Source organism: Podarcis bocagei (genome assembly GCF_964188305.1).
Source record: "Podarcis bocagei genome assembly, chromosome: 3".
Taxonomy (NCBI): domain Eukaryota; kingdom Metazoa; phylum Chordata; class Lepidosauria; order Squamata; family Lacertidae; genus Podarcis; species Podarcis bocagei.
In genome coordinates, this window is record NC_138127.1 from 67417521 (window position 1) to 67431417 (window position 13897).

At 39.4% G+C, this 13897-nt stretch overlaps 1 protein-coding gene across 3 annotated transcripts in view; it reads left to right on the plus strand.

The window, feature by feature from the left end:
• Nucleotides 1-13897, plus strand: part of PRKD3 (protein kinase D3) — a 51113-nt gene that overhangs the window by 3978 nt on the left and 33238 nt on the right. For all 3 annotated transcript variants that reach the window (XM_081188070.1, XM_081188071.1, XM_081188069.1), the window contains exon 2: nucleotides 445-1465. In XM_081188070.1, coding sequence (XP_081044196.1) covers nucleotides 1175-1465 — 291 coding nt within the window. In that variant the 5' untranslated portion in view covers nucleotides 445-1174. The remainder of the gene's footprint in view (nucleotides 1-444; nucleotides 1466-13897) is intronic.

The following is a 13897-nucleotide window of genomic DNA, read 5'->3' on the forward strand; positions in this document are numbered from 1 at the left end:
CTTTTCTACATATATTTAACTACTCCATATATCCGTATTCCAAACAACTTCACTGTGGACCTCCCACTCCTTGATGTTAAGACTTTTTGAATATAACTGTTTTCAGTGTCCCTGTTTTCACAGCAGCATTATTTTTATCGAACAGCTTTGCAATCAGTGTGTTGAATATTATTTTTCTGCTGCTGCTATGAGCCATGCTAGATTAGATGTAGCAGTTATGTCGAGGAGCTGCAACATCTTGTTCTTGATATAATATACATGGCAGCTCCCTAAAAGATAGAAGAATAAAGTGAAGTATCTATGACTTAAGGAAATTAAAGCAGAAATAGGTTGTAGCATATGCATTTGGCCTCCCAGTATCATTTCTGCTTTAAGTAGATTGATTGTGGTGTTATGTAACATTTCTAGCATGTGTGAAATGTATCTTTTTCTCCCTTCTACTAGGCAGTACTTGACGCTTCAAAATGCTGCAGACTACCACTGTGAACCCAACAATTCTGTTCCTTGTACTTGTATTCGTAGAAATTTTGTTCCTTCATTTCGTAAGATGAACATCTTCCAAAAATGACGACTCAGAGACCATTGAGTGGAACCTTATTTTTTCATCTCTATTAAATGAAACAATAACATCTGAAAGTTGAATAAATTCATTGAAGACAGTACTTTTGATCCAGGACATTATCCACATTTTTTAAAACTAACAAGAGTATTGACATAAATTTGTAAGTTGAATCCTTGAGTGCAATACTTCGAAGTGTGCTGTTTAGCAGGTTTTTCTCCTCCTGCTGAATCAAAGTCTAAGGTTGTCCTAGAAGTAGTGAAATGAAGAGGCTGTGTGAAAAAACAATGTCTATTTCTGTTTCTGAAGAGAACAATTTCATAATGATGTAAGCCTCTCCCAACATCTGGATGTGGTGCTAAAGGCAAAGCATTTTTGATCAGCTGACGTGAAGCTGTGCAAAGAGGACCTTCATTAAAACAGCTTCTTGCCAAAATAATCTTAAACATCATCATGCACAGACTGAAAAGAAAAATGAAGATGACTGAGATATGAGGATGTTTCCTTGAACCTTGAAAGAGAAGTGTGAAATTACACTTGCAACATTGCAGGGTAAAGAAAGAAAAGAAATTTCTTGACTATTAGACAGGTCTTGACAGATTTAAATCAAGTCAGATGTCATCAAACGAATCTTCTCCTCCATCCTTACAGAAGTTTTCCCCATCTGCGTCCCATGTTGCTGCTCCACCTACCCCTTCCTTATCTTCAAGTCCACAATCTGGACTCTCAGGCCGACTGTCCAATGGCAGCTTCAGCACACAAAGTCTCACCAACTCCAGGGGCTCTGTGCATGGCATCTCCTTCCTGCTGCAGATTGGTCTCACTCGCGAGACTGTTACAATTGAGGCTCAAGATCTCTCCCTTTCTGTTGTCAAAGACCTAGTGTGCTCCGTAGTTTATCAAAAGGTACAGTACAACATAGAACATTATTGATTTTGATTATATTATTCCCACCATTATAATTTTTTTGCCCTCAGGGTCTTGGGATAGATACCTTCAGGCTTAAAGTGGGGAGGGGATGTGCATGCAATCCTCCCTGTGTCCACCTCCGCTTCAGACCTTCCAGGACTGAGCAGGAATGTCTTTAGGAAAGGTCTAAGCATATTCAGGCAAAGTCCTGAAGAGGGCTTAAACAATCAGAAATGTCTGCATGGGAGTTAAATGTTGCTCTGAACCCAGAGTATAATTGTTTATTTATTGAACTGTTTGTAGCATTATAATTTTTCAGAGGGAACTAATGAATGTCAGGTTTTTCATCATTAAGGTATGAGTACCTCTTTTGTAATTTGAGTGTTAGCAGCAAATTTTTACATTTGACAGCACCCTCACAGTTTAGAACGTTTGATATTGTATCCTTTCCTTCTTCTAAGAAGCTCAGAGTGGTAAGTTAGCCTCACATCTATGCTGGGAGCAGACTCTCAAGAAGGCCTGTTTCTATTTCTGAGATGTTTCTTATTCGGTTCTCCCCCCACTCTTCTATCTGCAGAAGAATGGGTTTTGGGTTATCCCCCTTTGTCTCACTGTGGAGAGAAGTTAATTCCCTAAATCATAAAATCTGACATTCTCCCATGGTGAAGGGAGAAAGAAATGGGTGTAGAAATTCAAGGTCCACTCCCAATTTTTCCCTGGATAAAATCGTTGGGGAGAATATATTAACTCAACAGGGCTGTGGGGGCTTGCCAAAAACCATAGAGAAATGCTTCATAGCAAGTGGGTATTTGAATGGGCGCTTCTCACGCATGAACTTGACACTCGGATATCTGCATTATGATAGCTTTTTGTACAGATGAGGAAGACTGCAGCTTGTGTGTTTCCTAGTACTGTGAATAAATTGGGCATTGGAATTCTGGAAAACTGGGGAATGAAAATGCATTGCATTGTTCTTGAATGCTTTTGATCCCCCTACATACTAGCTGTAGAAGGCTTGGAATTTCCTTTCCATGTAGTGTGAATCTTCCCTGCTTATTGCACAATATGTGGCTGATTAACCAAAATTCCATGTCCTGAAAAAAGGACTTGATGTTGCTTACTAGGATATGAATTTTGCATTGGGTTTGACTACTTGCTAATAGAATTTGAGTTGAATTCCTAGTAATTGATCTCAACTGAGTACAGCCAATACTTTCTTTTTTTGATCAAAAATGTATTATCAGGCCCAGCTTTTAGAAAATGAATGAAGCAACATGAGAAATAGATATAGTGTATTGATGATTTAATTTTCTAGTTACTCTGTGCTTTTCTGAATTGTTTCTGTTGTGTAGACTTATTAAATTTAATATGCAGGTGCCTGTTCCTCCCTGCCCTGGATTTTAAAAGTTTAAAGTGACATTGGATTTTTAGAAATTCACCTCTTTTCTCTCTCAGTTAGACAATAGTTTCTTTTTTATCAGTTTAGAAGCTTGCATCAGCATTTTGTTTAGTTTATGCCCAAACTTTGACAGCATGCTTGGTTTTTATTGTATTTTATTTGATTTCATTGTATTGCAGGCTAATTCATATTTCTGCCTTTAGAATAGTTTGTGCGCACACACACATGTACACTATCTTCTAATACTTTATTGATCTGCTCTTCCTTATTTTCATGATTTCACATTTGTCTCATGTTTTTCTTTCTTGCTTAAGTCTTTTAAGTTTGTCTTCCTGTCTGTTCCTGGCAACTTCTGCTTGAATCAACAGAAGCTCAAAAGTACATTATATAGGGAGCCAATTGTACTGTAAAATGACTAGGACTTCAGATTCTGGTCTTGTCCTGTCCAATTGGCTTTAGTACAGCTTTATGTGAAGGAAAGCTCTGATTGTGCTAGCATCAGCTGCAGAGTGAGCACATGTCCTATCCAGGCAGCAAACTACTGATCAGGAAATGGGGAGGAGGGATGCTTATTTGTGGTGGATTTCTTTTTCATAAGTACTTGTGCAGCTGGTGCACAGGTGGCAGTATTACTCCAAGAGCACCGGCAGATTTTAAAAGTGCATCTGATCCTTGGCTAGGTCTTTGAGGCACATCTATAAGTCGCAGTGCAAAGATCTAAAATCAGATTACAGGCAAGTATAATATAAAGACTGTCCAACTTGAAAGCATTTCTCTACCAAAAATGAGTTGATAGCAATTCTGTAATGTTAAAGGCTCCTCTGTTTTTGCTATTCCATTGCTGGCAGAAGTTTTTTCCCTTGGTGTTGGTTGCTTTGTCAACTTTTTGGCAATTTAGGACCTGGGGATAACATTTCTATACTTGTGTTTTAAAAAATGTATGTAATTCAATATTCATTTGTGTGCGTTATATTTATAGCCCACCCTTTCTCCCAAGATCTCAGGCATACATGAAGTTTTCACACCTTTATTCTCACAACAACACTGTGAAGTAGATTTGATTGAGAGAGTGTGATTGGCTCAAGATCACCTAGGGATCTTCATGGCTGAGTGCAGTTTGAACCCAAGTCTCTGTGACCCAAATTTAACCTCTCTACTAGACTATGCCGTTCGTCTTCACATTTTACTTCCATGGAAGGCACTGAATGAGGAGGAGTGAGATTACACAACTGCCAACAACACATGGCCACGTTAGTTCTGGTGTCATCATTTTGAGCATCAGTGTCTGTAGAGGAATTTGTATGCCTAAACAGCTACTCATGTATAGTGGTTGCTTTTAGACACATACTCTGTGGTTGATTCCAGGGATAGTCCTGCCACTTCTGCATGAGAGTGGCCTTCATGCAAATGAATTGTGTATCCTGTAGAAACTTTTTTTTAAAAAACAAAATGTAAGACTTCAAGTGTCTGATTTATAATTAGGAATGTGCCTTGATGGTGTCTCAATTACCTTGAACTCCATAGAATGAAACTTGCAGGCTATGTTCCCTTTAGGAGTAAAGTAATATTATTTCACCATCATTTTTCATGATTTATATTTCTGTAATGTGTGTTGAGGTGTTTGTGTGCAACAGAGCACTTTAAATTGCAGCTGTTTTTGTTCTAGCAAGAACAAAAGTCGGGGAATTCTGATGGCATTACTACAGAAGAGTTAGTGCTTAAATTCCAACCTGATCCCTGTTTTGTACATTTGCCTGAGTAGCAACAGTTGGTTTTACTTTTTTAAAAAGGTTCCTTGCTTCTATATTTCAATCCAATATCAGTTCAATTGTCTGCCTCCACTGGCTACTCTTGCTCTTCTTTCCATTCTTCTATTTTCCTATTACTTTCACCTGCCTGCCCACACTTTGAACCTGATTCCAATGTTCTCTGTGGTAACTCACCAGAGCTTCCTACAGGTTTCTCTACCTTTGAGAAAAGGAAGTATCAATGTGGCACAGGAAAACAATGTAATACATAAATGTTTGTTGAATTCAAATACACTCAGAATAAAGTAGCCGCAGGAGTAGCTAACATGTTGCCATACAGCTGTAGTTGGACTACATCTCCCATAATTGACCATTAGCCTTACTAGATAGGGCTGTTGGGAGATTGGAGTCCAGCTTCTAGGGGGCTGCATGCTGGCTACCTTGGAAGTAGAGTAACCAAAATAAAATGGAATGAATGTTTCTCTGGAACGTTGGAAGCTGTTGTATACTAAGTGAGACCATTTTGCTATCTATTTCTCACTATGGTCTACATACACTTGCAGGCTGTGACTCTCATCTTGAAACTCTGCAGAATCTTTCCTTATCCTACCTGGAGATGCCAGGGCAGAACTTGGGACTTTTCAGATGCAAAACTTGTTCTTTACGACTAAGGTCCCTCCCCAACTGTGTCTTTGATCTGTGAAAGGTGAAAGCTATAGATGTAGATTAGGAAGGTTCCAGTTTGCACTAGTTTTAACTATACCCTAATTGTGCAGGGTGATTAATAATCCCTTGTTGTTTGTTACTGTAGTAGTCAATGGGGTTTTCCTGATAGCAATCTGGTATTTCAGAACGGGAGGCTTAAAAAATGTGTGTGTGAACATTTTGGGTGTTGAGTGTCATGTGAGCAGACTGGTGCAACTGGACTTCTCCTTCCTCTCTCCCCCCTGCAGCCCATCAAATCTGTTTTGAAGGATTTTTCAACCCTTGTTCTAGTTCTGGTGCTGTGAACTATGTCATGCTTTGTCTTAGGGGCAGAGGTTTTCAACCTTTTGGGGTCCATGGCTCCCTTGACTAACTACATTCTTTCTGTGGCATCCCTGTGGGGCTCAGGAGCCCAGCTATGTCACCCCTTGCCTGCAGAGCTGGCAGCCTCTCATTCCTTTTCGAACACCATCCTTTGAGTGTTCCCTCAGCCTCCTCTCTTCTCCCACTCCTTAGGAGTCCTCTGGGCAGCTGTAGCTGCCACCCTGGTCTCTGAGCTGCTCCCCTGCCCCAAAGAGAGGTGCCTCTTCACACTGCCCCACAAGGGCCTGGGAAGTACCCCCTGGCCAGCCCCAGAGGCACCATTCACCTGGGGAGCTTGTAGCCAGGGCTGCTGCAACGAACAGCTGTGCAAGCCTTTGGGAGGCAGAGATGCAAGAGGGGATCAGAGGATGGAGGGAAGGAAAAAGGGACAGAGGCCAGTGTTGCCCATGGCACCCCTGACTATCATTCGAGGCACCCCAGGATGCCATGGCACACTGGTTGGAAACCACTGCCTTAGGAAATTGTCTGACCCTGGACTCATGTTCCATCTCCTCAGTTCAACCACAAGCTGTAAACCAGAAACAAACCATGGTTCCAGCTCATGGTTTGTCTGGACTGAGACAAACTGGGGTTCAGACAGTATGCTAAGCTAAACTACACTTCTGCCAGTAGGTTCAGAGAAGGAGCAAAGTGGCCACAATCTCCTTTCTGGAAGCCCACACACTGACACTAAGCTATGGTTTGGCTTAGTGTTCCGTGCAAACTTGGGAACTGTTGGATGTCAGCCTTTATCTGCTAGCTGGCCATTCATTCTCCATCCCACCCTCCCAATCCATAATTGTTATTATCATGAAGTTAGATTAGAAGTATTATTTGTTTTTCCTAAGAATTTCTGTAGCGTTTTATATTACTCATCTTTCCCTGATTTGCCTTCCATTTTTCATTGCATTCTGGCTTTTCTCTTATCTTTACTAATGGCTCCTACAGTGTTTCCTTTAATGGCTCATCTTCTCATTTCTGTTTCTGGCATCCCTTAAAGTGGTTTTCTCCATTATCTGCTCTTTTGCCCAATCTTATATGTGCTCTAATTTCTTTGAACTGCCAGCACTCATCTGATTTTGCATTCTTCTGGTTTCTAGCCAGCCTCTCCCTCATGATTCAGCTTCATCCCTGCATTGTTAGAGCAGCTTTTTGGCTTCTGCTATTTATCCTTAATTGACTTTCTCAAAAAGTTAACCTGCTTCTAATAAACTTATTTCTATAACCATTAACAATTTCTCATTATGCTGTCTTTAAGACCGGTAAGCTTCTTTTCTGCTGCTGTGCTATGTGACTCTTCCTAATTTTGATTTTTCTCTCACCTTAATCTTAGACTAATCTTCTGAGTCAGTCCCCCCTCCCCCCCTCTCTCTCCTGCTCTTGGTGTGCATATGTGAAATATAGAAATGCATTTTATTTGGTTTTAAACTTGATGGCCATAAAGGATGATCAGTTCAGAACTTCATTTTACCCTTCCAATGTGTGCTATCATGTGGTGAACAGATGCATTCTGTGTGAACTAAAAGTTTAGTTCTAAAAGATGGGGAATTGTATACTTTTTCACATTCTAACTTCTTCTGGTAGGGAAGTGTATTTGATCATTATTAACAGGAATGGCTTCCTTACCCATTCCATGCTGTTTTCCCCTGAATGTGAGCATCTGCCACACAAACATCTCTATCATATTGGGCTTGTATATTCATCCCTCTTCTCTTTCCACATGTCCAAGAAGAGAATTTCTGCTGAGTTTTCTTTCTGTTTTAAAGAATTTTGGCTTAGCCTTACATAAGAGCTAGTAATCCTGGTTTAAAAATTGTTAAACAAGTCAGCTTTAAACCATGGTTTATGAACTTGGCTTGTTTTAACTAAACTTTGTTTTAAACTAGAATTCTTGGGTCATTTGTATTGCTAAGGTAAGATTCTTTGAAATGGAAAGTAAATTTGAGAGAATTCCTGCTCCTGGGTTAGGGATGAGCATACAAGCCCAGACTTGTCCATGTATGCTTTAGCATCACATGTGAACTACCCTTTTGATTTAAAGGAAGCTTTCCTATGTAAATGGTGAATCAGTTTGATTTATCAGATATAAATATTTACACTCTACCTACAAAATACAGATGGGGCTCATCAACCTTGGAAGGTAGCCCATCTAGGAGAAGTAAAATTTTGATCCTAAACTTCCACTGCCTTGCAGGACGTCTTCAGGAGAAAAAAAGGCTAAGGAGTAAACTCTGCACAAATCCGGAGTCCATATGATTTGTTCGCCTCCTTCTGGCATCCTCTGGCCAAATGTATTGTTCTGCTTTTATTTGAACCATACCAGCAAGGTTGAGAGCGGGGTCTTGTTGTCTGGGCTGCCCAGGACCTCCATATACACTAACCAGGCTTGCGTCCTGAGAAGGTCACTTCGGTGCTTCCAACATAGTGATTTGACTTCACCCCCGGAAGCACACTCCATTGTCTCTTGAGACATATGTCAGCAACAACAACCAGACACAGGCATTACATTTTTACCTGCTGAAAACAAAACTCCTAGTCTGCCCAGAAGCTGTCAGACTTTGCTTTCTTCTATTAATCATGGTCTCTTCATCTTTGTTTAATACTTGCTTCTTTTGTGAGAGTAGGGCTGGACCAAGGCAGAGTAAAGCAGAAAAGAGCAACAGTGGAAGGAAGAAAAGACAAAATTGACCACTGAAAAGGTTCTTATGTCCTCATACTTAAGCTGCAATAGGTTCCATTGATAGGATTGCTCTGTTAATAGTGCAAAATGTCATAGGCTCTTGCTGGCAGACTGCATATGGGAATATTTAAGAGACATTCCCTTTGTAGGTAAAAGAAGAAAGCATGCAAAATGTATTCAATGAGATAAACCAAATTCAGGGCCTGGTTGTAAAAATGAAATAATACTCTAGTTGTAAACGAACCACAATTTAGTGGTTAGATTTGTACCATTATTTAGGAAATATATCAAGAAGTATCAGTGGGAAACATATTTTAATTCAGTTATTTAAATGGGGCAACAGAAGAAGTACATTTTTGGTATCTTGTATTTTCTGGAACCAATATGACAACAGCTGTCTTTATGATTGCCTCATCCTCTCAGATTTCCTTTAAATGCAATGTTTTCAGATACTTTAAAAGTGCTTTCTCTCCTCCTACAGAGGCATCAGTCTTTTTAAAATCTATCTCACTGCATCAAAGTTGTTTCTGTGTGCTGTTTCTGCTTATGTCTGAGTATAACTTCCCTATCCATTTAGCTGTGTCTTTGAAGCTGCCTTCCATTGTTGTCTATCTTTTTGATCATAATGTCTTCTGTGCCATCTGCAAAGAATACATTTCAGACATGACCTATCTCTTTTTCATCTCATTTCATGAATGTTGTTTCCCCCTTAAACAAGCATTCAGCAATTTGTGTGTGTATTTATATCTATCTAAATTGCAAGATACTTATAATTAAAATATTTTTTGCCAAAATCATAAGCAGACAAAGCTGATTTTAAATGTATATAGTTGGGAAATAATTTTAAAAGCATAGTATAAATTAGCAGAAGTGCCATGCTTGTTTTGAGCTTGCATTTTAAGCAAGAATCATTTCCTTTTTAAAGTTGAATTAGGCATTTAACTTAACCTGCAGTGATTTGTCATTCAATACTTTTCGTACTACAACTGCTGATTTTATTTTTTTAATGCAAAAAGCACATTCCTCTTATTGATTTAGCTGCTGTGATCAATCAAACATGCAGAATTTGTTTCCCCTGAAGACTGTAGTTTTGAACAAATTGTGGTGAGTGTGGTTTCATGGCAGCATCCACTCTCAAACTGTGTATAGCATATACTGTACAAACCTACAGAACTAAATGGGGATGTCTGGGAAGCGTCTTATAGTTGGTTCAATAATGGCATGGACTGTAATGTACTTCAGAATTTGAGAGTCTGAGGTAGTATACCTTCAGGAAGCAAAAAGAAACTCAGTAGCATGTATGAATGCAAGTTATGAGAATAATGGTTGTTTATATATTTTATCCAATAAAACAATTGCTTCCACCTTATTTCAAGTTAGGAGATTTTTGGGATCCTGTGCTTGCCTACATTGGCTCCTTATTTGTAGTTTACTTGGCAAGTGGTTCCTGATAGAATAAATTGTTAGAGCAAATAAATAAACTGATATAAGGAAGGTATAGAAATGAGGTATAGAAAGGAAATGGACTATTTATAGATTTTTATATAGAATGTTCTAATGTAGAAGGCATTGCTTACTAAATTCATAGATCACAAGAGCACAGACAAGTCTAATTTCAGTTTTTATGTGACACTCATTAATGCTTCACCAGTATAAATTTTGGCAAGGCTTTCTATATAAAAATGATATTATAAGGTACTTGTTGTATTTATAAAACAACACTTTTAAGAAATGTGCTTCATTGTCTATAAACCAGCTAAGCCAGAATACTGGTATATGGTTTTCAAGATAACATAATACCTTGCAACAAAATGGGCTGAAATGGAGTTGTAGGTAATTGGTTGGGGTAGCTATCATTTATTCTCAGAACTTTAGGTTGCAGTCTTAATTCACACTTAACTGGAAGTTTCCCCCATTGAACTCAATGGGACTTACTTCTCAGCAGACAAGTGTAAGATTGCATTGCTAGTGTGCTTGTGTCTTTAAAAAGGATCTGTGACCTCACCTGGAAGCTTTTCTGCCATATCTGATGGCATAAATTCCTCCTGGACTCCTCCCTAGACACTGGAGTCATCCTCAACTTCCATATACAGTGGTACCTCAAGTTAAGAATTTATTTCGTTCTGGAGGTCCGTTCTTAACCTGAAACTGTTCTTAACCTGAAGCACCACTTTAGCTAATGGGACCTCCCGCTGCTGCCGCACCACCGCCGCACGATTTCTGTTCTCATCCTGAAGCAAAGTTCTTAACCTGAGGTACTATTTCTGGGTTAGCGGAGTCTGTAACCTGAAGCATCTGTAACCCGAAGTGTCTGTAACCCAAGGTACCACTGTACTTTTTGGCTGAAATGCCTACTTCAAAATAAAAAGCAGACCTGTCTCATTTAATAATTAATAACACTATCATTTTTTGACGTGACTCCCTAACTGAGAAGGTGCGGGAATTTTTAAAACTAGAGATTTTGGGGATCCTGTGCTTGCCTACATTGGCTCCTTATTTGTAGTTTACTTGGGGAGATGCTTTCTCCCCAAGACTCCTGTAGAATCCATAGCACTGTAGTTGGAAGAGACCTAGAGGGGCATCTTGTCCAGCCCCCAGCAGAAAGGAGCATAGCTACCTGCTCTACTGCTTCAGTTGAAAGTCCAGTTAAAAAGCTAATTCTCCAGCTTCTTGCTCTGAGGAAACACCTGTGGGCTATTACAGCGAGAATTACAGCTGGTGAACAAAGAGTAGAGCTCTGGCTGATGCATTCCAGAGACTGGAGGCGGGAGAGACGGTACTGGATAGGAGGAAATACAAACAGAATCTATTGTGAAAGCAGAGAGTGCAGTTTCAGCTGAAGAGCTGAGATCACAAAGTGAACTTGACCTAGTTGTCACAGAGGTGGTAAAACCATTCCTGAACTGCACTGCTTGACATTATAGGTATCACATAATTGAATTCTGCTCCCTGCAAAAAAATGGACTGCATGTAGAAAACTAGATATTGGGAAAAGGTGTTCTAGTTTTTTAAACATAGGGGGGAAATATGGGAAAAATATGAATCAACTTTCAGTTATGTGAACCCATTCTGCACTCTCAGCACATACAGGCTTCTCACCTCAGCGAGCAAAGGCTATTTCTTTGTTGTCCAGCAGCTGTTATTCAGATGTGTGCTGCTTCTATCCTGGAGTCATGACCAGTAGCCACTGATAGGCATGTTCACGGAGAGTAAGGCTAATCCCCTTTATACAGTGTCTGTATAAAATTGTGGAAAATTGCATACTGCATGAAATGAATACTGCACAGGCTATTGCTGGTATGCTTGGGAGGCATGTAACATGAAAAATAACAGATATAACTAAGGATTGTTTGATCTGCATTTCAAAGTGAACTGACCTCTTGGGCTAATGTGCAAATTGGAATGCAGTTATTCTCCAAATTTTGCAATGCAGTTCTCTGCTTAGAAAACTAACCAAAATTCATATTTTGGGATAAAATGTTACACTGGGATAGAATACCTTCCAAATTATGATTTTAAAGACTTTTTATGTGCATTTTTTGTAGATTATAGAGAAATAGGGCAGAAAGGATTTGGGAATAAATACCTACAAAACTGACATGGACTGGAGATGGATGACTCTGTCCATCCCTAGATATAACCCTTAGGCAGGTAATATTTTATGATGCTCTAGAGATCTTTCAGCTTCTTATATGTTATAGGAATTATGTTCCCTTCTTAGGTTTACTGTAACTTGTTAATCTTCGTGCATTCAGTGCAGTCCAACATTGGGAACTGCTCATGTACTATTGCCCTAGGTTGTGAAAAGAGCCGCTCAATGAGCATCAGCTATGGACAAGTGCTACCCTCTTTCCTAAGCCGAGGTCTTTGGCAGGAGGCCACTTATTTCTGAAACTCTTCCACTTAGGCGGACTAGCAGGTTTATTTACTCTGCAAGGGAAAGTGGTCAGGCTTTCTACAGGAGGCACTTCATGCAATCAACACTGCTGCTTTGGCATGGATCTGGCTTAGGACCAAATTAGACATTGCATTAAACATATGGCTGGCTCTTGGATGCTTGCTTTCCTTTACTAAAAAACAGGTGAAGCTGATCCAGATTGGGAACGTGGTGTGGAGGAGAATGAATCTAACCCTTTGCCCCTGTTATGAATGGTGTATGGAATTAATACTCTTTGATTTGGCTTATTCCAGAGGGGCTTTCTTATTTTGTACAAATGATTCAGCTTTCAGGGTTTTCATCTGTATGTATTGAAGTGAAATTCATTGTACCTAATGCACCAGCATTAAAAAAACTGATTATGAAATTATTTAACTGGGATGGGCTTGTGAACAGAGAGAGATTGGCTTGTTTTACTTAACATGTAGCTTATTTTGGACTGTACTTTTGTTTTCCTGTTAAGGAGGGGTGTGGAAGAACATTGGTACATAGACTTTTAGGAGTTTGGAACTTATGAAAATAGTATCATATTTTTGCACGAAAAGAAAATTAGTGTTTTGCTGTTCAGTTTCTGATGACCCAGAGTTGGTCATTAGTGTATTGTGCAACTTTGAAGCAAAACCTCACCTTGTCATTTGCTCATTGTCCTGCTTTTAAGCAGAGACAGTTGTATGAGGCAATTTTACCCACCCTGGCCATTGGGCTATTATATATATTTCCTGTGGAATATGTGTGGTAGCTACCAGTATATATGTTTCAGCAGCAAACACTGCCCCTCACAGTGTGTTCTTATGTGATCTTTGTTTGAACAATATTTGGTGGCAAAGAGGACATGATACAAAATATATTTTGATTTCCTGCACTCAGTGGTTGCTCACTGAAGTGATGGTGCTTAGATTGGTGATAGTGTGTGTGTAAAATAGTAGAATTTCAATTTAATCAGACTGTGATTTCTAACCTCTATGTTAACTTCTGAACTTCTGAGAGAACTAAGTTTTTAAATATAGTATGTGTACATCTAGCTGTATTGGGTTAAGTTTTGAACTGAATATCTCACTTTTGAGATACTAAATGTCCCAGTGTTGTGATACATCCTACTTGGGTGCCTTTCAGTGATGGGGCTGGGATTGCTGGCTGAACTACTTATCAAATATTACATTAAGAAAATGGTTAAAAAAATAAAACTTCCAATATCATAATGCCATTGTTAAAATCTGTTGTGTGACTGCCCTTGGTATACTGTTAACAGTTCTGGCTACCACACCTCAAAAAAGGATATTGTAGAGCTGGAAATGGTTCAGAAAAGGCCAGCCAAAATAATTATGGGGCTATGTGGAAAGGTCACAAGGTGGGGACATGATAAAATTGTATAATATTATTCAGAGAAAGTTGATAGAGAACCAGATCCATCTAAATATTGGAAGATTAAAGACAGACAAAAGAAGAAGAAGAAGAAGAAGAAGAAGAAGAAGAAGAAGAAGAAGAAGAGTTTGGATTTGATATCCCGCCTTTCACTCCCTTTAAGGAGTCTCAAAGCGGCTAACATTCTCCTTTCCCTTCCTCCCCCACAACAAACACTCTGTGAGGTGAGTGGGGC